At 54.6% G+C, this 18,497-nt stretch overlaps 7 protein-coding genes across 7 annotated transcripts; 3 read left to right on the forward strand and 4 right to left on the reverse strand.

The window, feature by feature from the left end:
* Nucleotides 1–1,265: 1,265 nt before the first annotated feature.
* On the reverse strand, nucleotides 1,266–2,672 carry J4E83_009888 (uncharacterized protein; the record flags this gene model as incomplete). The annotated part of the gene is made up of 1 exon (XM_049336773.1): nucleotides 1,266–2,672. The coding sequence occupies one exon, from the start codon at nucleotides 2,670–2,672 to the stop codon at nucleotides 1,266–1,268; it is 1,407 nt and encodes a 468-aa protein (XP_049184055.1).
* A 656-nt stretch (nucleotides 2,673–3,328) lies between these two features.
* On the forward strand, nucleotides 3,329–3,664 carry J4E83_009889 (uncharacterized protein; the record flags this gene model as incomplete). The annotated part of the gene is made up of 2 exons (XM_049336774.1): nucleotides 3,329–3,397; nucleotides 3,461–3,664. 2 exons carry the CDS (start codon nucleotides 3,329–3,331, stop codon nucleotides 3,662–3,664), a joined length of 273 nt encoding a protein of 90 aa, XP_049184056.1.
* A 290-nt stretch (nucleotides 3,665–3,954) lies between these two features.
* Nucleotides 3,955–4,987, forward strand: J4E83_009890 (uncharacterized protein; the record flags this gene model as incomplete). The annotated part of the gene is made up of 2 exons (XM_049336775.1): nucleotides 3,955–4,395; nucleotides 4,445–4,987. The coding sequence occupies 2 exons, from the start codon at nucleotides 3,955–3,957 to the stop codon at nucleotides 4,985–4,987; spliced, it is 984 nt and encodes a 327-aa protein (XP_049184057.1).
* Nucleotides 4,988–5,228: 241 nt separating this feature from the next.
* On the forward strand, nucleotides 5,229–6,292 carry J4E83_009891 (uncharacterized protein; the record flags this gene model as incomplete). Its single annotated transcript, XM_049336776.1, has 2 exons — nucleotides 5,229–5,310; nucleotides 5,412–6,292. The coding sequence occupies 2 exons, from the start codon at nucleotides 5,229–5,231 to the stop codon at nucleotides 6,290–6,292; spliced, it is 963 nt and encodes a 320-aa protein (XP_049184058.1).
* A 415-nt stretch (nucleotides 6,293–6,707) lies between these two features.
* Nucleotides 6,708–9,209, reverse strand: J4E83_009892 (uncharacterized protein; the record flags this gene model as incomplete). Its single annotated transcript, XM_049336777.1, has 1 exon — nucleotides 6,708–9,209. One exon carries the CDS (start codon nucleotides 9,207–9,209, stop codon nucleotides 6,708–6,710), a length of 2,502 nt encoding a protein of 833 aa, XP_049184059.1.
* Nucleotides 9,210–9,797: 588 nt separating this feature from the next.
* J4E83_009893 (uncharacterized protein) lies at nucleotides 9,798–11,630 on the reverse strand (the record flags this gene model as incomplete). The annotated part of the gene is made up of 7 exons (XM_049336778.1): nucleotides 9,798–9,876; nucleotides 9,932–10,226; nucleotides 10,276–11,041; nucleotides 11,156–11,200; nucleotides 11,251–11,357; nucleotides 11,413–11,458; nucleotides 11,517–11,630. 7 exons carry the CDS (start codon nucleotides 11,628–11,630, stop codon nucleotides 9,798–9,800), a joined length of 1,452 nt encoding a protein of 483 aa, XP_049184060.1.
* A 3,801-nt stretch (nucleotides 11,631–15,431) lies between these two features.
* Nucleotides 15,432–17,096, reverse strand: J4E83_009894 (uncharacterized protein; the record flags this gene model as incomplete). Its single annotated transcript, XM_049336779.1, has 5 exons — nucleotides 15,432–15,584; nucleotides 15,729–15,814; nucleotides 15,868–15,932; nucleotides 16,322–16,448; nucleotides 16,874–17,096. The coding sequence occupies 5 exons, from the start codon at nucleotides 17,094–17,096 to the stop codon at nucleotides 15,432–15,434; spliced, it is 654 nt and encodes a 217-aa protein (XP_049184061.1).
* Nucleotides 17,097–18,497: the final 1,401 nt, after the last annotated feature.

An 18,497-nucleotide genomic window follows, 5' to 3' on the forward strand; every position in this document is an offset into this window, starting at 1 on the left:
ACATGCTCACAGTGGACTTTGTCAACACGGTCCGCTGTTGTGGCGCGCCCCAGCAATGCGAAAGCACAGTGTAGCCTGCCCCAACTTCGGTATTGGCTCCTTCACAAAGTCGCACAGCTTGGTCTTCGGTAGAACCGACGTATAGCACTCGTGTTGGCATGAAGTCGTTGTAAGGAGCCAGATGATGGCATTTAGCGTGCACCTCTCGGCATCTGCGATGTTGTTCTACGAGCCACGAGATCGCTTCGTCTTCGCCTGTGTTATGGGTAACGTGGGGAAAGTGCAAATCAGGTCTTGCTATAGCACGAGTTAGCACCCGGTGATAACATGGGATAAACGGAGAAATGCTCTACTCACATTCGTATGCCTCCAGACTAGCAGAAGTAGTATGAATTCCACTTTCAAAGCTGACCATTGTAAGATCTTCGAGATGAGTGTCTAACTTGTAGGTTGTCGGCTCTATTTCATAAAGATAGGGCTGACCTGTCAGTATTAAGAGCAGATTAGCTCTAGCAAAGACTATGTCAAAAGATCTGGTCATACCATAGGGCCGTTTCAATGCTTTGTAAAGCCGGATACAGATGTCACATCGAAGCTCAAGAGCCCTCCGGAAAGAGCGCGCGTCGTTGTGGTGGACGTACTTTTGCCGTGAACCCTGGTTTTCCCACTCGTCTTCATCAACGTAGGCTGTTCTATCGCCTCGGAGAAGAGCCTTGCAAGGCTCGCAAAGCTTGGTCTGCGACGCTGTGGGTAGCCTCGCAGCCGTGTCTTCTTGCGGAAAATAAGACCAGTCCATTGTGGCAGGAGGAGAAATCGTATTTTGAGGACTGCTCATACTGGCGACAGTATATAGATGTCTACCAGAGGGGATGGTGTTCCTGATATAGTTCCGACATATGCAGGTGATCAAGCTTGATTGAACGTCAATTGTAACCCCTCACTTCCAAACTTGTAGTAGTACAAGGGCGGCAATCCTTCTTGAGACTATTGGCACTACCAGCACAACACGATCTCGTTGCGATTCGCTACATCAGAGTCACGAATTATAACCCCCCTGCTGGCGGCTATGCATCTCAAGGTTACACATGACGGCATCACTCCGTGCCAGCGCTTACATCCGAAGAACGATTCTATCGACCTCCTAAACGGAACACTGCGATAGTGACATGAGCGGAAATGTTCATGACAGTCTGGTATAACCATAGACTCAGATTTGTAATTGCCCATCGCAGCACAAAACTGCGCGTGCATTTTAACACGGTACCTTACAACTTCGGAAACCTAACCCTCAAAAACTGATTCGGCCACGCAACATCCAGCCCCAACTGCCACGCCACCCTCAACACCCACTCAGGCTCCCTCATAAACTGTCTCGCAACAAGCACAACATCCGCCAACGGCTCCTTCCCCTCCGTAACCCTAACCGCAGCCTTCGCCTCCTTCGCCACCTCCTCATCCCCAATCCGCGAAATCGTCGACGCTGCACCACCCTCTTCAACAATATCCCTCGCCTGCTCCGCCTCAGTAATAAGCCCCACAGCGCCGATGAAAAGACTGAGATTCTCTTTCTTGAGTGCACTCCGGATTTGCGCGGCGATTTTGATCTGGTAGTCCTTGGAGTCGAACATGTTGATACGTTGGGAGGGGTGGTTTCCTCCGCTGCTTACGTCGAGGAGGTCGATGCCTAGACCGGGGAGAAGTTTTGCGAGGCGGATGGAGCTTTCGACGTCCCAGGTCCCGCGTGCTTTGCCTAGGTCGGTTTCTTCCATCCAGTCTGTGGAGCTGATGCGGAGGTACAAGGGCGTAGTTTCTGGGATAACGGCTCGAATGGCCTTGGTGATTTCGACTAAAAGACGGGTCCGGTTTTCGAAGGACCCGCCGTAGGCATCTGTACGCTGGTTTGTAACGGGGGAGAGGAATTGGTGGATGAGGTAGCCGTGTGCGCCGTGGATTTCGATCACGTCGATACCGGCTTTTACTGCTCTTTGCGCTGCGTCGGCCCAGTCTTGTACGAGCTCTTTGATCTCCTTTTCGCTGAGAGCGCGAGGGGCCCAGTATCCGCTGCTCTCGTCATCTGCGGCTTTCTCGTCCCACGCCCATTCTTGGCCGCCCATGGGGCCGACGACATTTGTTGGCCAGCCATCCGCGTCAACGTCGGCTCTTACGCTGACTTTACGCTTCCCGCCTTGTGTTTTTTGTTCGCCGGCGATCCAGGGTGCGCATGTGCTTGCTTTTCTACCTGCGTGTGCGAGTTGGAGACCACTCTGCGCTCCTTGGCTCTTGATGAAATCTGAGACTCTTCGTAGCGCGGGGATCTGGGAATCACTCCATATGCCGGGGCAGTTTGGCGAGATGCGGCCGTTGGCTTGGACGCCGGTTGCTTCTATGAAGACTAGGCCTGCGCCTTTGAGGGCGTAGTGGCCGAGGGTTGCGATGTGGTAGTCTGTCAAGGCGCCGATGGTGGGGCCTGAGGATGCGGTGCTGTATTGGCACATGGGCGCTACGAGGATGCGGTTGCGGAGGGTGGTGCCGCGGATAGTGAGGGGCGTGAAGAGGGTTGGTGTCGTGCCATTTTGTTTGGTGTTTGGGGCGGGCGTTCCTGGGGAGGTCAAATGTTGTGGGGTGAAGTATGGGAGGCCGGGAACGCCTTCGTTGTAGTCCTGGGGTGCCATGTTGAGATGTCGAGTCTGAGGATTTGGGTCGACTGTTCTTGTATAAAGACGATAGGAAATTATAAATCAGTCGGGAAAAGGTGCTAGTAGAAATGTCCAAGTCGCCTATGCTAGAGCACGCAATGCCGTTGATTTGTAAGTATCTTTTGGCGTGGAGATAGTTGCCGAGGTACATCTGCACTTGCCTGAACCAGAAGGTGCTCAAGCTGCAAAGGCTTGCGAAGTCCAAGCCTTCGAAGAACTAAGCTTCGTCGAAACCGTTCATGATTTTGATGCCTCAGGCATTATATCCGCCACTTTGTATGACACCGCGGAGCCTCCAACAAGCACACACGTACTAGGTAACGCGGCCGCAGCGCCCATAGGTTCCATCAACGTCACATGGTCAATGGCTATTCCTTTCGAGTGGAGAGACTCTGAACCTGGACGCGACTGAAACTAGAGCTGCCGCAGAAGCGTCCAATGCTTACGCCGACGCGCGAACTCAAGCGCGTCTCCATGTGATGTGATTGATGACGTCAACGTGCCCGTCACTCGATATAGTGGCCAAACCTCCAGCGCAAGTCGTGCAAGACAACCAACCACCTACATCTTTTCAAGGCATTCTACACATACCTTTACAACCCTTTTCTCGGAAAACCACCGTATACATCGACATGTCCGCCGCACCAAACAACCCCGGTCTCGTCTCTTCTCACGCCCAATACGTCAAGGGCGCCGCTGAGGTACGTGACAACTCGCCTTTCCAACCCTTTGATGTACATAGCGAGGTACTAACTTCTTCCTAGGAGACCATCGGAAACGTCACCGGCAGTGAGCCATGGAAGGCATCGGGTGCGCAAGACAAGGAGCAGGCCGTAGACGCCATGAAGGCAGCATCAGCGAACCGCGACCCCAGCCAACAAGGAATGGGCGGCATCGAGGAGAAGGCAGGAAACCTAGTTGGCTGCGAGGGCATGCAGAAGGAGGGTGCTGAGAGCAAGAAGGATTAGACGGCTACTGTAGTTGTTGGAATGAAAAAATTTGACGAGATACAAGGCATCGAGCTGCTACATTGACATGCATATCATATCATGTTACTCTTCTGCAACATGACTACCAAACATGTGTTGGTACGTCATTGCCCGCGGTATCGTGGAGGTGAAGGGCCGACCCTGAGCTTCGGTGGTCCGTGTGAACCTTGAGCTTGAGCTTCTCGCAATCGAGCTTCAACAAACCATAAACTTCGCCGTCGCATTACCAACAGCCCCTCACCAGTCGCGTGAAATATCGTATTCCAAACATGGCGCCTCCGATACGCGCGCGCTCGATCAAATCGGACTCCTTCCACGAACACTTCCGAAAGCTCAAGACATCCGTGTACCAAGACAGCCCTCGCCCAAACGCCGTATCATCCTCGCACTACATCCGCACGCTATCATGGAACGCCTCTGGCACATTCATCGCGACAGGCGCTGCAGATAGGACACTGCGCATCTGGAACTCTGAAAAGACGAATGCTAAGAACTCGACTGAATTGCGCACGCCGAATACGACAGCAGCCCTAGAGCGCGTGTCCTTCCACCCAATCAACGAGAATGAGCTCGCGAGCTCCACGTCTGATGGCATGGTTAGGTTCTGGGATATACGGTCCAAGGCCAGTGTTGGTGAAGTCAAGGTCGGCGAGTGCCCATTCACGTTGGCATGGACCCCAGATGGGAATGAGTTGGTTGCAGGTAGAAAGGTCAGACGCCTTAATAGCCATGCTAGACATACATGCTGACATTCTGCAGGATAATCTCCTTGTCACCATCGACCGATCGACCCTAAGCATCCTCTCCGAACACCAACAAGTCCTCCAAACAAATCAATGCGTCTTCGATTGGTCCGGCAACCACCTCTACACAACAGCCGGCGACGGCAGCGTCAGAAGCCTTCGGTACCCGTCTTTCGAAAACGCCATGACTTTAAACGCTCATACTTCTGCATGCTACGCGGTATCTCTATCGCCCAGCGGCGAATACCTGGCAGCAGGTGGAGGCGATGCGCTCATCTCACTCTGGGACACACAAGAATGGATTTGCACGCGGACTTTGGAATTGACCGGCGGCATCATCAAGTCGGTCGACTTCTCCTTCGACGGTAGCTATGTTACTGCGGGCTCCGATGATAAGGAAGAGAAGAAGATTCGCATTGCGCATGTCCATACTGGAGAGATTGTACACACGGTCGATGTGCCGACTCCAGCGTCCCACGTTGCCTGGCATCCGTGCCGGTATATCCTCGCATACTCCGCGGATAATTTGGGTCTCAAGATCATTGGGGGTATCAGCTAGTTTGGCACAGGAGAAGCACAAAAAGGAATGGCGTTCACCAGGTTGGCAGGTTCGTATGATACCCATCGTAATCGGAATTCAACGCGCAGCATGCCGCGGGATCTTTTTGCAAGCGGCTTATTTCCGTCTGTGACGCAATCATTGTGCTCCATGTCGGAGTAGCAAAGTCCGTCTTTTCCTCTGTTGAAAGTCAGGTCACTTTTCTTGCATCTTCCGTATTCTCTCCAACCTTCATATCACCATGGACGTCTCAACACCAATCAGACCAAACGACATCTTCTCGGCGAAAGGGCTAGTAGTAGTCATCACAGGCGGCGGCAGTGGTACGTTACTCAAGCTTCGAGCTACCCCACCAAGCCCCGCGCCCTCACATCTCAACGTGCTCGAGCTCAAAGCATCGGTAGCCAGAGGCTCACAATCACAGGTCTCGGTCTCGCCATAGCATCAGCCCTCTACCAAAATGGCGCTGAGCGAATCTACCTCCTCGGCCGCCGCCGCGAAGTCCTCGAGAAAGCCGTCAACGATCTCCAAGCCAACGTCCCACGCGACTCCAACAACACCGGCACCCTCCACGCCCTCCCCTGCGATGTCACCGATCTCACCTCCGTAAAAGCCGCCGCCGACACGATACAAAAAGACATCGGCTACGTCGACGTCCTAATCAACAACGCCGGCGTCATCGGCCCCAAAAACGGCGCCGACATCTACAAAGCCGAGTCCATCCAACAACTCGCCGAAACCATGGTCGCAGGCTACGACAACTGGGCCGACGCCATGGCAATAAACACACAATCCGTCATCGGCGTCTCCGCCACCTTCCTCCCTTTGCTCGAAGCCGCAAACACACGTCGAGGCTGGACCCCCGGAAAAGTCACCGGCTCAGGAAACGCGCGCGCCCGCGACACCAGCCTCGCCTCAACGAACAGCATCGAACTAGACGACGACCGCATGGCCCACATCATAACCATCGCCTCCGTCGCCAGCTACATGCGCTGGGTCTCCGCGGGGCTGGCCTACAACGCCAGCAAAGCGGCTGCCGCCCACCTGGGCAAGATGATGGCGACGTTCCTGTCTGAATGGGATATCAGGAGTAATATTGTGTGTCCGGGACCTTATCCGAGTGATATGACGGCTGGCCTCAACCCGGTGTATGGGACGAATCAGATTCCGCAGGGGAGGATGGGCGGGATTAAGGATATTTCTGGACTGATGCTGTTTTTGGTGGGGAAGGGGGGGAGTTATGTTAATGGGACGAGTATGTTGACGGATGGGGGGCGGGTGGGGGTTTTTCCGGCTGTCTATTAGAGGGATGCGGGCTGCAGACGTGTTTAGTTTTGTTTCCTGTGTGAAGTGGAGAGATGCGGATATGGTGGCCTGTCCGCGATCCGTACACATTGATCATAGCAGATGGTACAGTAGAGTATCGTTTTCCTTCATTGGCATGCTTGTCAGGTATCTATGCTATCCACCACCCCATCCAACCCTTTCCTTCTCAACGCCATGCTCTCTCCAATAATGCAACTCTTCCCTCATGAAGACCCCGCGTCCAGCAATCCGCTGCCTCTACCTCATCTCCTTCCTTCCGTTCCCGTCCTTTGCCTACCCTCCCAAGTACCCCCCTTGGTTCTCAGCCCGTCACAGGCGCCCATCTATTTCCCGTTTTCCTTCGTTGCCTTGGGCCATTTTTCCTACGATAAAGGGTCCAAGAATCGTCGTCGACCTACATCCGACCCAACACGCCCCTCACACTCCCCTGCAGGACCTGGTTCCCCCTCACGCTAATCTCACCAATACCCGTGTCGCCCCCTGAGCCAGCGTTGAGCCAGCGCTGGAGAAGCGCGTTGCTCTCCATGGGCTTGATATTCTGGGCCGCTGTACCAACCGTGACATGCGCAGTAGGATTGACAGTTGTAAAGAGCAACTCCTCTGTTGTTGTGCCCGCCGCGCTGTCGATTTGAAGGGAACTAGAGCCATTAAGACGGACGACGAAGCACATGATGCGGTCGTCCCATACGATCCGCTCCATTTGTACGTCGCATTTTCCTAGTTCAGGCTCCCAGGTACCTGTAGTGTTTGTTCGCTGTGCGGTTTCGTGGAGTTTGCTGAGCTTGTCCCAGTAGCCCTGGTTTTGAGACGCAGACGCGCGGTGGATGAGGGTGACGTGAAATTCGTTTTGAACGCGCTTGTTTTGCTTGAGTTGCTTGTACATGCTTGCGGTGTTTGCGTCTTTATCTCTGAATAAGGATTCGAGAATCGCGTTGATGCGGCCGGGGTCGAGGCGGACGGAGAAGTATTCCATGCGTGGCGCTTTCTTGGGCTTTGGTGCGGGCTGGTTTTGCTGGTTGTGGGCTGTTCGTTGACCGTTCTGGGGATTCTGGTTGCCCCTCTGGTTCTTGTTGCCTTGGGACAGATCCATCTTAAAGTCTGGTGTGTAGTCGTTCATGGCCCACTGGATGGCGGCGTCCATGTCGGGGTCCGTCGGCATCTCCTTACCAGCGAACAGGGCTGGGTAGGTCTCGAACATCTTCGCGATGATGGTCTCGAGGTTCTCGCGCGAGTCGACCGTAGGGTCAAGGTCGATGACGAGATCAAATAGATCGTCTGGCTTGTCTGAAGGGTCGACTGGTTGGAAGCGATGCATGAAACCTTCCATGATCTCGACAATCTCGCCCCTGCCTTTCGAGCCTGCTTGGATCGTCTGATGGTTGTCTCCACGATCGAGCACGCGCTTTTGTGTTGCTTGTCGGATGCGGTCGTAGTTGGCTCGATCGTGCACATAATGCAGTGCGACGAACCGGGCATCAGGTACGGTCTTGGAGATGTCGTTGATGATCTGGTCGCGTTCGCGCTTTTGGTGGTTGTTGCGATCTGCGATGACGACGGGATTTGTGACGAGCATTGAAGAGATGGTGTCAGCGAAGATTTGACCGCGACCCTTCTTCGCTTTGACGTTGTCGTTCTGGAAGTGGCCCCAACCGAACAACTTTACCAAAGCGAGTGCCAACGTTGTCTTTCCGCATCCGATAGTCGCAATTGGGACAAGCACAATATTCCTGTCAGCCTTCTTGCTCTCGACAGGCCCGTTCAGCTGCTCCTGCCGGATAATATCCGCACCGGTTGTTCCGCGGAACTTGAGGAAGTCGTCGCGCATCTTGATGATGCCGTGGTTCGCGTTGTACTGTTTGGCTAGACCTTGATTCTGGGCAAACTGCCGGCGAGCAAAGTCTAGATACTCCTTCGTAATGGCTTCGTGCTTCTTGTAACGCGGTGGCTTGCCCGCGATCAAGGCCCTAGTGCACTCACGCCATTGCCGGTACATGAGGTATGGCTCCTCGAACTTGTATTTGAAGAACCAGTCCACATATGGCGCACCCTCGGTCTCGCGCGCCTGGCACCGGATGACGAAGCCTTCTGTGTCGCGGCCTTCGTAATTGCCCGTCTCGGCGACTTTGTCCAGGAACTTCTTAACCTCTTTGACGTCGTTCTCCATAACGTATGTGACCTTCCTCATGCCCCACTCCTCCGCGAACTTGTCCACCAGGTGGCCAGGGTATGTCGCGAACTCGGGTAGGTTGAGGTTTATGCCGTGGACGTAGAGACCAGCCTGCTCGGGGGTGTATGCTAGGACGTGCTCTTCGAAGTCGTCGTCGCACAGCTCAGCCACCAGTGTCGCGTTCATGGATCGGAGTGTGCGGGCGAGGTCCTCCTTCCTCTTTCCAACCGTCGCAACATGGCGCTCAACCCACTTCTCGCCTGCCATGGCATGGCTGAGCTCTTCGCCTCGTGGGCCGGTGGAGTGCTTGCTGCAGACCAACAATGTACCATCATCGAGGCCGGATATGAAAATGATGCAGCCATTCTCCTTGACGCTCAGCTCGTACGGGCCCTGAGTGTGTTGCTCCACGTTCTTCCATTGAGTCTTCGGGACCTCGCCGTGGTTGAAGAACTTGTCGTAGCCTCGTGTGGCGATCTCGTAGTTGCCGTCGCGGTTCTTGTATGTGAAGAGTCCTCGCGCGTATGTGGGGAGGTTTGCCTTCTTGTAGTCCCACTCGTTCATCTTCCACGAGTCGACGGTGCGGCCATTGGGGAGCGGGAACGTGTGCTTCTTGACCGAGAAGCCGCCCTTGCCCTTCTTGCCCTGGTGCGCCTCGAGGGTGTGGACCAGCTCGGTGATTTCCTTCGGGTCTTGGGGCGCATACGGTGCTTGGTCGCGGTGCGCCATGATGGCCGTCGATCGGAAGGACCGTGAAATCGTGGGGAAGGTTCGAGTAGCACTTCGCAATCGACGATGTATCTGTGGGAGAGGCGAAGGTAAGCGGAAGGTGGTGGGTGGTGCAATGCAGATGCGTGGGAGCGGGGAGAATGAAATAAGACGAGCGAGCATTCGGTCAGGCAGCAAGCAAAAAGTCGACAACAAGTGCGCAACAACAATGAGTCAACAAAACAAGCACGGCAAGGGCGTTTCTCACCAGAGCTGCGCTGCAGGGACAATCATTAAAAGGGCGTCAACACGGCGCAGTCGCGTTGAGGTCAGTCTAGAGTCATGGCGACAAATCTGTGTCCAAACAGCGATGAGATCACTCGCCCGCCTGTGGCTGTGGCAGGGGCTGACTCCCGCGGGGTCAACGCCGCCTAACCCGTTTGAGCAGCATCCCATTCCTTCACATCGCATTTACGCACTTGCATATGTCTGTATGCACAACCCTGGTCGATTACTATCAAAAGCTAGGAAGGATTTACCGAGAGATCCACGGACCCGCCGCTGCATGTCGCTCCCGATATCTGTTTATTAATCCCAACTGTGCCGCAATCATAGCTTCTTTACACCTTCAGCCAAGATCTTCTCAACTTCATCCTTGTGCTTCGAGAAGTTGTCGACCAGATTGTCCCTATCATTTGATTAGCCTTGTCCCATGCTTCCTCTCTTGACTGGTCAATACATACCACATCTTCGGGTCGTGCTCGTGCTTCTTCTTGCTGTTCCACGCCCAGTCGGTGATGGTGAACATCCTCGAGCTCTCCATCATGAATGCAACGGCGCCCTTGGAAATCTGCATCTCAGGCGGCGGTGCTGCACTTGCCGCTTTGAACTCTTCGTAAGCGACACCGTGCGGTACGAAACCGCACTCGAAGCTAATGCCTCCCGGTTGGAACTCATCCGAGCGTCCTGCATACTCGCCATAGATCAGACCCATGAGCTCAGATGCTCCATTACGGTGGTAGTAAGGTGGTCGGTAAGCTATACTTTCGTTAGCATCCCCGGTGCATGTAGAGCCTTGAGCACATACTGTGTGAAGCCACATCCCAGCGCGGGCTGAAGATCAGGAAATCTGCAAGCGGCGCCGCGGGGTCGCGAGAAGGTGCGGTAATGACGCAGAAGATGGATGGATCAATATGATCAACCGAGATCGAGCCAACATTGACGAACTTGGTCAGATCGTACTTGTACGGTACGTAGTTGCCATGCCACGCAACGACATCAAACGGTGAATGCTCCTGCTTGCTGACGAAGAACTTGCCAGCGAGCTTGTACACAATCTCCCACGACTCTTGCTCAATCTCGTACTTCGCGACCGGGTGCAAAAAGTCCCGAGCGTTGGCAAGTCCGTTTGCGCCGAGAGGGCCGAGTTCAGGGAGTTGGAACTGCGAGCCCCAGATTTCGAGAATGTAACCCCGCGTTGGTCCTTCAACCTTTACTCTGAATCGCTGTCCTCGCTGAATGACGCAAATCTCGCCTGGCTGCACATACATAGGCCCAAACTCGGTCTGGATGTCCAAGGCGCCTAGCTGGGGCACAATCAAGAAATCACCGTCCGAGTTCACCGCTGCTCTCTTGTTCATGCTCGCATTGCAGAGGTACGTGTGAACAGCTAGGCCTTCGCGGAGTGTTGGGTCGCCAGAGCCAGCGATACTCTTGAGACCGGAGATAAAATCAACATCGCCATCTGTCGGGGTATCGAACGGAAGCCATGCTAGCTGAGTGGGCGAGACATGAACGCGCTTGTTCGCGGGGAGGTAGTTCGACTCGGTATCTTCGTTATCGGGGAGGTCTGTCTAGAAGTTTGTCAGCAAATGAGACAAATGATCAGACATCGTTTCGACGCGCTATCAATCTGACTGCGCGATCGGTCAAAGCGCGTAGCCGAAGTCCAGGAAAAGAGTCCTTACAAATCCTTGGTGCGCAACGGCCGGACGCGCCCTATACAAGTAGGCCTAATCAACATGTCAGCATCAATATACCCTCCTTCAAACAGGGTACTGACCTTCTTGTTCAGATGTCTGGGAGCGACGAAAGAGGAGCCGGTCATCTGCTCCGCATACAGTCCGAATCTGACGCTTCTGGGGTTGTTCTGGCCTTTTGGGATAGTTCCTGGAAGAGATCGGTCAATTTCTCGTCGCATAGCCCGGATGTACACGGCCCTCACCTGGCACTGCTTCTGATTCGAAGCTGTTGCCGAACCCAGATTGGTACTGTAGGGCGCATGTCAGCAACGAACTCCAAGATGTCGTGTCGTCAGTGTCAGCTCACCTCATATGGATCATTCTTCCTCGTGCCGAAGGAAGGTATCGCTCCGTCCTTCTGCGTCTCCGCCCAGTGGAAGATATTCTGGTACTCCTTTGGATCTTTGAGCTGTTCCGGCATGATGACGCGATCGTTGTGACCGTTCAGTGAAGGTACTGTATGAGATCGGTGTGAGACTAATAGATTAGACTGAAAGACTAGACGCAGATATGCTGTGCGATATCGTAGATGATGTTCGAACGAGAGCTTGGTAGACCAGAAAGACCCGCGTCAAAAGAAGAATGGCATTGTGTTCCTACGACCCCACACTTGCTCGACCCCACAATCTCGCGTCGCAGGAAGCCGCATCGTGCATAGCAATTCCGGTGACCGAGTTCCCACTCCTGGTAATCCTTTCGGAAATCGTCCAATCAGCGATGCCACCGACACCAGCGGAGGTGAGCACTCGTCGTCATGCCCAGCTGTCAGCGCCGACGAGGTTGGTTTGAGCGTGAAGATGCGCAACTGCCGATGAGGGTCGAAGAGGGGTAGCTCCACGGACTTGCGACGCCGGGAAAGAGCGGACTTCATGCCACGCCGATTCGCTGCTAGTATGTGGCAGTGGAGCTGTGGGTATGATTGTAAAGGCTCGAGTAAGAAAGTAGTCAGCATTTCTGAATGTACGAGTCGGAGTCGTCGGGTGGATGAAGAAGCCCGAGTCGCGATTTTGGAGTTGTGCTCAACACCAAAGGCGTATACTGTCTTGTTCGTGACTACGTAGGAAGCGTGTTGCCAGGCTGATGCGCGTTCCTTCTACATACTACCTTTTACAATATTGAAGTTGCATCAAGGCAACGCATCATTCCACATGCCATGTGCGCGCGTGGTAATACTTCCTGTGCAGTAGTTGTCGCGACAGTGAATCCACTGCAATACCACGTATCATGTCCTGATACTCAGTAACCTCATCACCAGAGACACGCCGCGCAACCTCACTCAGTCAGCCTCAGTCATAACACATCATCGCATACCTTTCCGCATCCTCCACATCTCACCACTCCAAAACAAGGCCACCAACTGCCCCTCACACCCTCAACACCTCGATCCTTCCCGTTCCATCCATCCCACTCATTCTCCAGCTCTTCTCAGACGTCCAACCCAGAAACGTCAACGCCACAATAAATCCGCTGTCAGCCCTATACAGGCGAGGTCTCGTACGACATCATTCCCGCGAGCGGACCTCGCCTATGCACGGCACGACGATGGTGATCGAAAGCTGAAATGCCAGCCTTACCCGTCGTAACACACATCTGATCTCGCAGATGCTACCTATGCGATGTCTAAACGAGAGACGACGCAAGATCGCGTGTGGCAGAATAGCAGAACTCGCAGCAAATTTGCTCGTCTTCAATCAGCCAGCGCTGATAGATTACTGAACGTGGCGAGACCTTCCTCAGCATACTTCGCTAGCAAACACCCAAAGCAGCAGCATGGGGAAGACGCTCGAGTATTGACAGTCCCGAAGCGTAATCTCACCAAGGTTGCAGCGAGTCTAGTCAGACAAGGCGAAGCGACTCCGCGCCTATCGGCATGCATCAGCAAAGTAAGCACCTTCTTCGCTGCTGTTACGCGTCTATCGCATGATTACACTTACATACAACATCCAAAACCATGCGTCCATACGCACACAGCAAACCAAAGCCACACTCGCCCATCCCGCCTCACGATGCCAAACGCGATCTGCGCCACAAAAGGCCCGAATGACCAACGGACGGAACCCACCTCCGAACCCTCAAACCCAACCGCACCTGATATCAACCAAAATCAAGATATCAGACGTCCGTTCGTAGATTGAACAATAGAAACCGCACACCTCCCTCGGCACCCAATACCGAAATCTTACTTTACTCATTCCAGGCCCAGCCCTTGATATCACCATAATACCTAGCTTGCTACTGTAAACTTTCGGAGCGAGAGCGGAAATCATGTCGTCATTACCCTCACGGGCTCCTCTCATCTCACACACACACACATCTCTGACCGCTCATTCATCGCGAACCAAACTTTTGCTTCTTCCTTTGTCAACGACACGACAGGCTAGTCGTGCATAGTACGTCCAGGTGCAGAATCGGAACCGCGATTCGCGCCCAATAAAAACAGTAGTGCTGGCCCCCATCTGTTCATGCCCATGCCTCTGTTAGTCGCAATCTTGACCGCCTCGCCCGCCTCGCGCAATAACCTTGGTACACCATCTATCTAGGCCCACGCCTTAGTCGCTTTCCTTATTTGCAAGTAATGCGCCCAGCGGCCACCAGCGCTGCGACCTGCATACCTTGCTTTGAGAGCAAACGACCCGACCCTGTTGCACGTTGTTGTGGCGGTTGGCGTGCAGACGGAGGTGCGTAAGCGCCCATGCTTGCATGCGCAATGCAGCGCGATGCGGGGTATCCCTATCCCTGTACGATGTGTCGCCCTCCCACTCCCTGTCTAGAGAAGAGCCATGCCACTACACCACTACGACTCTTCCCTTGATCGCGATAAACCAGCCCACGCCCAGAACTCGGGTGTATTTCTGTCGTGCAGGTATGTAGATCACGAGGCCTTTTTTTGTTTCCTCTTCATCAAAGACAGTCAGTCATCCCATCTAGACTTGTCCCGCTAGGATGAACCCTGAATCACTATCGCTTCGTTAAACTTGCCTCGCTTTCGCATCATCTCTCCTTGCATTTACAGTTCCAAGGTTTGGTAGTGTTCTCGGAGGAAAACCAGGACTAGGGGCTGTTCAGTCGGGTGATTGCAGCATGATTGCATGATTTGCAGCATGCGAACATATCGCGTATCGCGCGAACGAACGTAAACCGCGCAAGCAAGGGAGTTGGGAATAAGTCATGTACGCAGGAGAGGCGTAGGCCGTGTCAAATACGCAACCTAACCTGCTTTCTGTCTAAACCTAAACCGGGCGCAAGCCACTATGACTATGCTGTTTTCTACCTGTGATGGCGCGATGCAACAACAACCCGACTAGTTAGTAACGCGCAAGATGGTGTCAGAGCCGTTCGCAGCGTGCGCCTTTCTGTTCTGCACGCTTGGCGAGCTTGCAAACGGACGGCGCATCTTCGGGATGGACCCTGTTCTTTAGGGTTGATCTTCGATCGACACTCTGCGCCTGCCTTTTGACGTACACCCACGCAGTAACTTCCCTTCCGTTCGCAGCGCCGATCCGTCCTTGTTGCTGATCGGTCGAAACTTACGACTCGTACGAACTGCGTAGTCAAGGATACAGCCAGTCGGATTAACAATCCAGTTGCTGCGTAGGCTAAGGCTGGGCTGGCGTTGTAGTGAACTTCGCCACGAGGTTGGATACAGTGCATGATCAACATTTACATCCGAGGGGCTGATTTAACGCATTCTGGTAGGCCGTCCATGTGAGACACCACGACCTCCAGTCAAGTCAGTCACTCCCTCACACTTCTGGCTCGGGAGGCGGAATTGCAAGTATCAAGTACATTGAACAGGTTTGGTGGAGTCAAGAAACATGTCGGAAAGTCGGCTTGGAAATGCACATGTGGCGATAGGCCTGTAGCTAGTGTATGAAACGATGAAACGCTGCTTGAACGCCGCACTAGCTGTGCAGTCTATGCCCAGTTCTGAAGCTCGCGACGTTTGGTGTGGCACATCTTTGCGAGCCGACCGATCAATCACAGAGCGCGAGTGGGAGGCGTGGAGAGAGCAACGCGTGCGTGACTACGCAACGTGATGGGCTTGGAAGAAGCATATCGGATGCATCCTGGTAGATGAGTCTTTTTCGCGTCGAGGCAATATACTGCTCTGGCAGACATGATGATGATATTCTCGACGCGCGTTGCGTCAACCTACTTGTATGTACAGAGCAACATAGCCACGATGGCCAAGACAGCATTCGTAATGCACAGATAAACGAACTCAGTCGTTCATCCAAGCTGTCACACGGTTCGCGCCAAAGCGTCCTGCAAACCGCAGACCCGTGGAGCCCATTGGGAAATACGAGACGATGTACCATAATAGACATACTAGTTGGGCGATAGCCGCAACGAAGGTCAAGATGGTGCTGTGGAGCTAGTCACGCGGACAGTGTCAGTAAACACAAACTATGGGGACGATAATCGATAAGGGAGGCGTGGGGGCTCGCTCTCGGGCAGCCATGAACAAGGGTCGACATGTAGCAGGGATAAATGTACTGGGGTAGGAACTTGAACTTACACCTAGAGAGAAGAAGAGTGTGAGAGCGATGCTGCCGAAGTAAGCAGCAGTGAACGGAAGCCTCGGACCAGAGATGAGGTGCTGAACTGATATTTTGTCAGCGACGGTAGTGGTGGGCTCGGATAATGAGGCTGCTTACCGTATTGCATAGGGCCCATGAGGACACCCCAAGCTGCCAAAAAGAGAACGCTTCCCATGGACCATCTGCAATCAGGCCATGGATGTTAGCGCTAACGTTCTTCAGGTGATGTGCATACGACTTGGCGTGGCAGAGTCTGGACTAGGTGAAGGTTGTCTGCACCCTGCAGCGCGCCGAACCTTGGACCCGCATGATCGCTACAGAGGGTCCAGCGCCGATCTCTGGTGGCTAGAGAGTCAAGCGACTGGATTCGTGCAGGCTAACGTCCGCAGTCGGTGAGCGGAAGATGCGATCCTTGACATTGCAGATTGCATGAGTTCGCATAGCCGTGCCGAAGGACGTATGCAGTATGTGTCACTGCCTATCCGCCTTGTATGATCTCACCACTGGCGAGAAGGCCGCATGCAGGGCGCCTTTGGCTGGATACGAGGCAACAGGAGAGCTGAGGACTTACAAAATGGCAAACTTGCGCGGCCTGAGCAGAAAGACAGGCGTAAACATCAGGCCAATACAAGTAGCAAACATTGCCAAGGCAGCAATGAGCAGCCCACCAAAGACGAGCAATCGGTCCCACCGACTCACTGCAGGTATGGGTTAGCGGACGTAAACATGAGTCAAAGGTGTGTGCAATGCGAGGGTCCTGCATCCGAAGTGGTAACGCAGGAACTCCCTTCTGTCACATTGTCGGTTGTCGCGCGGCCGGGTACGGTTCGCAGGCAGATGACACGTTGATGCCTGTGGAATTATGGATATCTCCCCAACTAGAGGGATGCGCATTTCAAGAATGCCATCTGACGAGACATGGAAGGAAAACAAAGAACCATGGCGGTGCAGGTGAAACTAGCCCCGACCGTTGTCGTCTGATGACATCACGCGCCACAGCTATAGTGGGAGGGGTTGTAGCAGTAGGGTATATCTCAGATAAAGTGGAGATGGGGAGCGAGAGAGACGCGTAAGGAAGGTGGACGTGTTTTGCCACAGGATGCAATGGAAGACGTAGACTTACGCGCAAACCACCCCTCTTCCTCCTCTCTGCGGGTGGGCGCTGGGAGAGGGGCGCCAGGGTTGCCCTCTGTTATGGGGAGTCGAACATAGCCTCCCTCGCCGAAGGGATTCAGGTTCTGGATGCGGCCCAGGAAAGAGGGCGGCGCGGTGTTGATGGGCGCGTCTGCCTCTCTCCTGCTCCAGCCGAGCGAGTTCATCGAGTCGCGGAAGGAAGCGGAGGCCATGTTGGAGGTGAACACGAGGTGCTAGCGGATCGCAGTATGCCCAGGTGTGAGGGAGAGTATCGTCTGGGCGTTAGTCGGGAGAAGCTTTGGTCGAAGCCGCAGCAGGCGACACAAAGAGCCGTGGAGGTGCGAGTCTTGGTACGGCTAGCAGATAGCGGCCGTCGACCCTGGCTGGTGTATGTGTAGCTGCCTGGGCCCCGCTGCGGTGAGTGGCTTGGGCGCGTCGTGGGAGGGCACAGCAGCGGTTTGTTCGATTCGGTGCCACTGCTGCTACTGCGAAGACGGACCGGAGGATTTCGTGCAGATGATCGACCTGCGGTGTAGGAGGCAGACGGCCAATGGCAGATGTCAGACAGGCGTCTCAGATGGGACGACGGATGGGCGAGGCTTGTGACGAGGCCGCAGAGGGTGCGAAGGTGTAGCGGAAGGAGCGAAGGACCGGGGGCCGGCTGCGGCGCGTGTGATTGGGCGGCGGGCGACGCAGAGCAGGAAGGAACTCTCCGGCGTGTCGTATGCGATCCGCCTAGTGCTGGTGGTGGAGGGTGAAAGTGAAGGGCATTGAGAGTCTAGCGTCGCCTCGGTGCTCTAGCGACTAGCGCGAGATCGTCTCCCGCTGCCATGAGCCTAGCAAGCATCAAGGACCATGGCCTGGAGAACCACACACACTCTCGGCCAGGTCGGCCATGGCTGCCCTGGACTGTCGACAATGGATGACGCTTGACAGGAGCCCGAAGCCCTTTAGTGAGTCACATTGCGCGCCCTCACCCAGCGCTGCGTAGAAACCGGGTAGCTGAGACAAGATTACCTCGTTCGTGACCAAAAGAGGCCACACCTTGCTGCCGGGGTGGGCGCAGGACCGGGGTGGGCAACAGGCAGAGCCACACTCAGCGTAAGGCGGGTGAGAGATGGCGAAGACCCGCCAGAGCAGCGAGGTGTATATTATGCGGCCGTGCCGCGTCTCTACCTGTCCAATAATTTCCCTCTCACGACATACTCAGTGTATGTCTACCTGTGGAGTACTCATCACTATATCTGCGGACCACCGCGGGCCGAGCTTCCCTCCACCTCTCCACGACGCCCTCCTCTCCGTACGCCTATCCCGTACGCCTATCTCTGTACGCCGCCGCACGTCATCCCCATCTTACGCACCACCGCAGCGGCATCGTCTCGGCGCGCCGTGCTACTCTCTGCCGTTCCCAAGCCCTCGCCCTCGCTGGCTGCGATCCGCGTCAAACAGGCTGATTCGCCATTGCCCATAGCTGCTTGGCGCGCGCACTAGCACCACCACCTCTCTGACCGCCTTCCGGCTTAGGGCCCTCCCACACCGACGCCTCGCTTCAGCTGCCCCGTCGTCGCTCAAGAGAGAGAGAGCCGCTGCAGCCAGCGCAATATCCTCAGCCT

The sequence above is a fragment of the Alternaria metachromatica genome, assembly GCF_023757995.1.
Source record: "Alternaria metachromatica strain BMP 0045 chromosome Unknown scaffold_38, whole genome shotgun sequence".
Lineage (NCBI taxonomy): Eukaryota > Fungi > Ascomycota > Dothideomycetes > Pleosporales > Pleosporaceae > Alternaria > Alternaria metachromatica.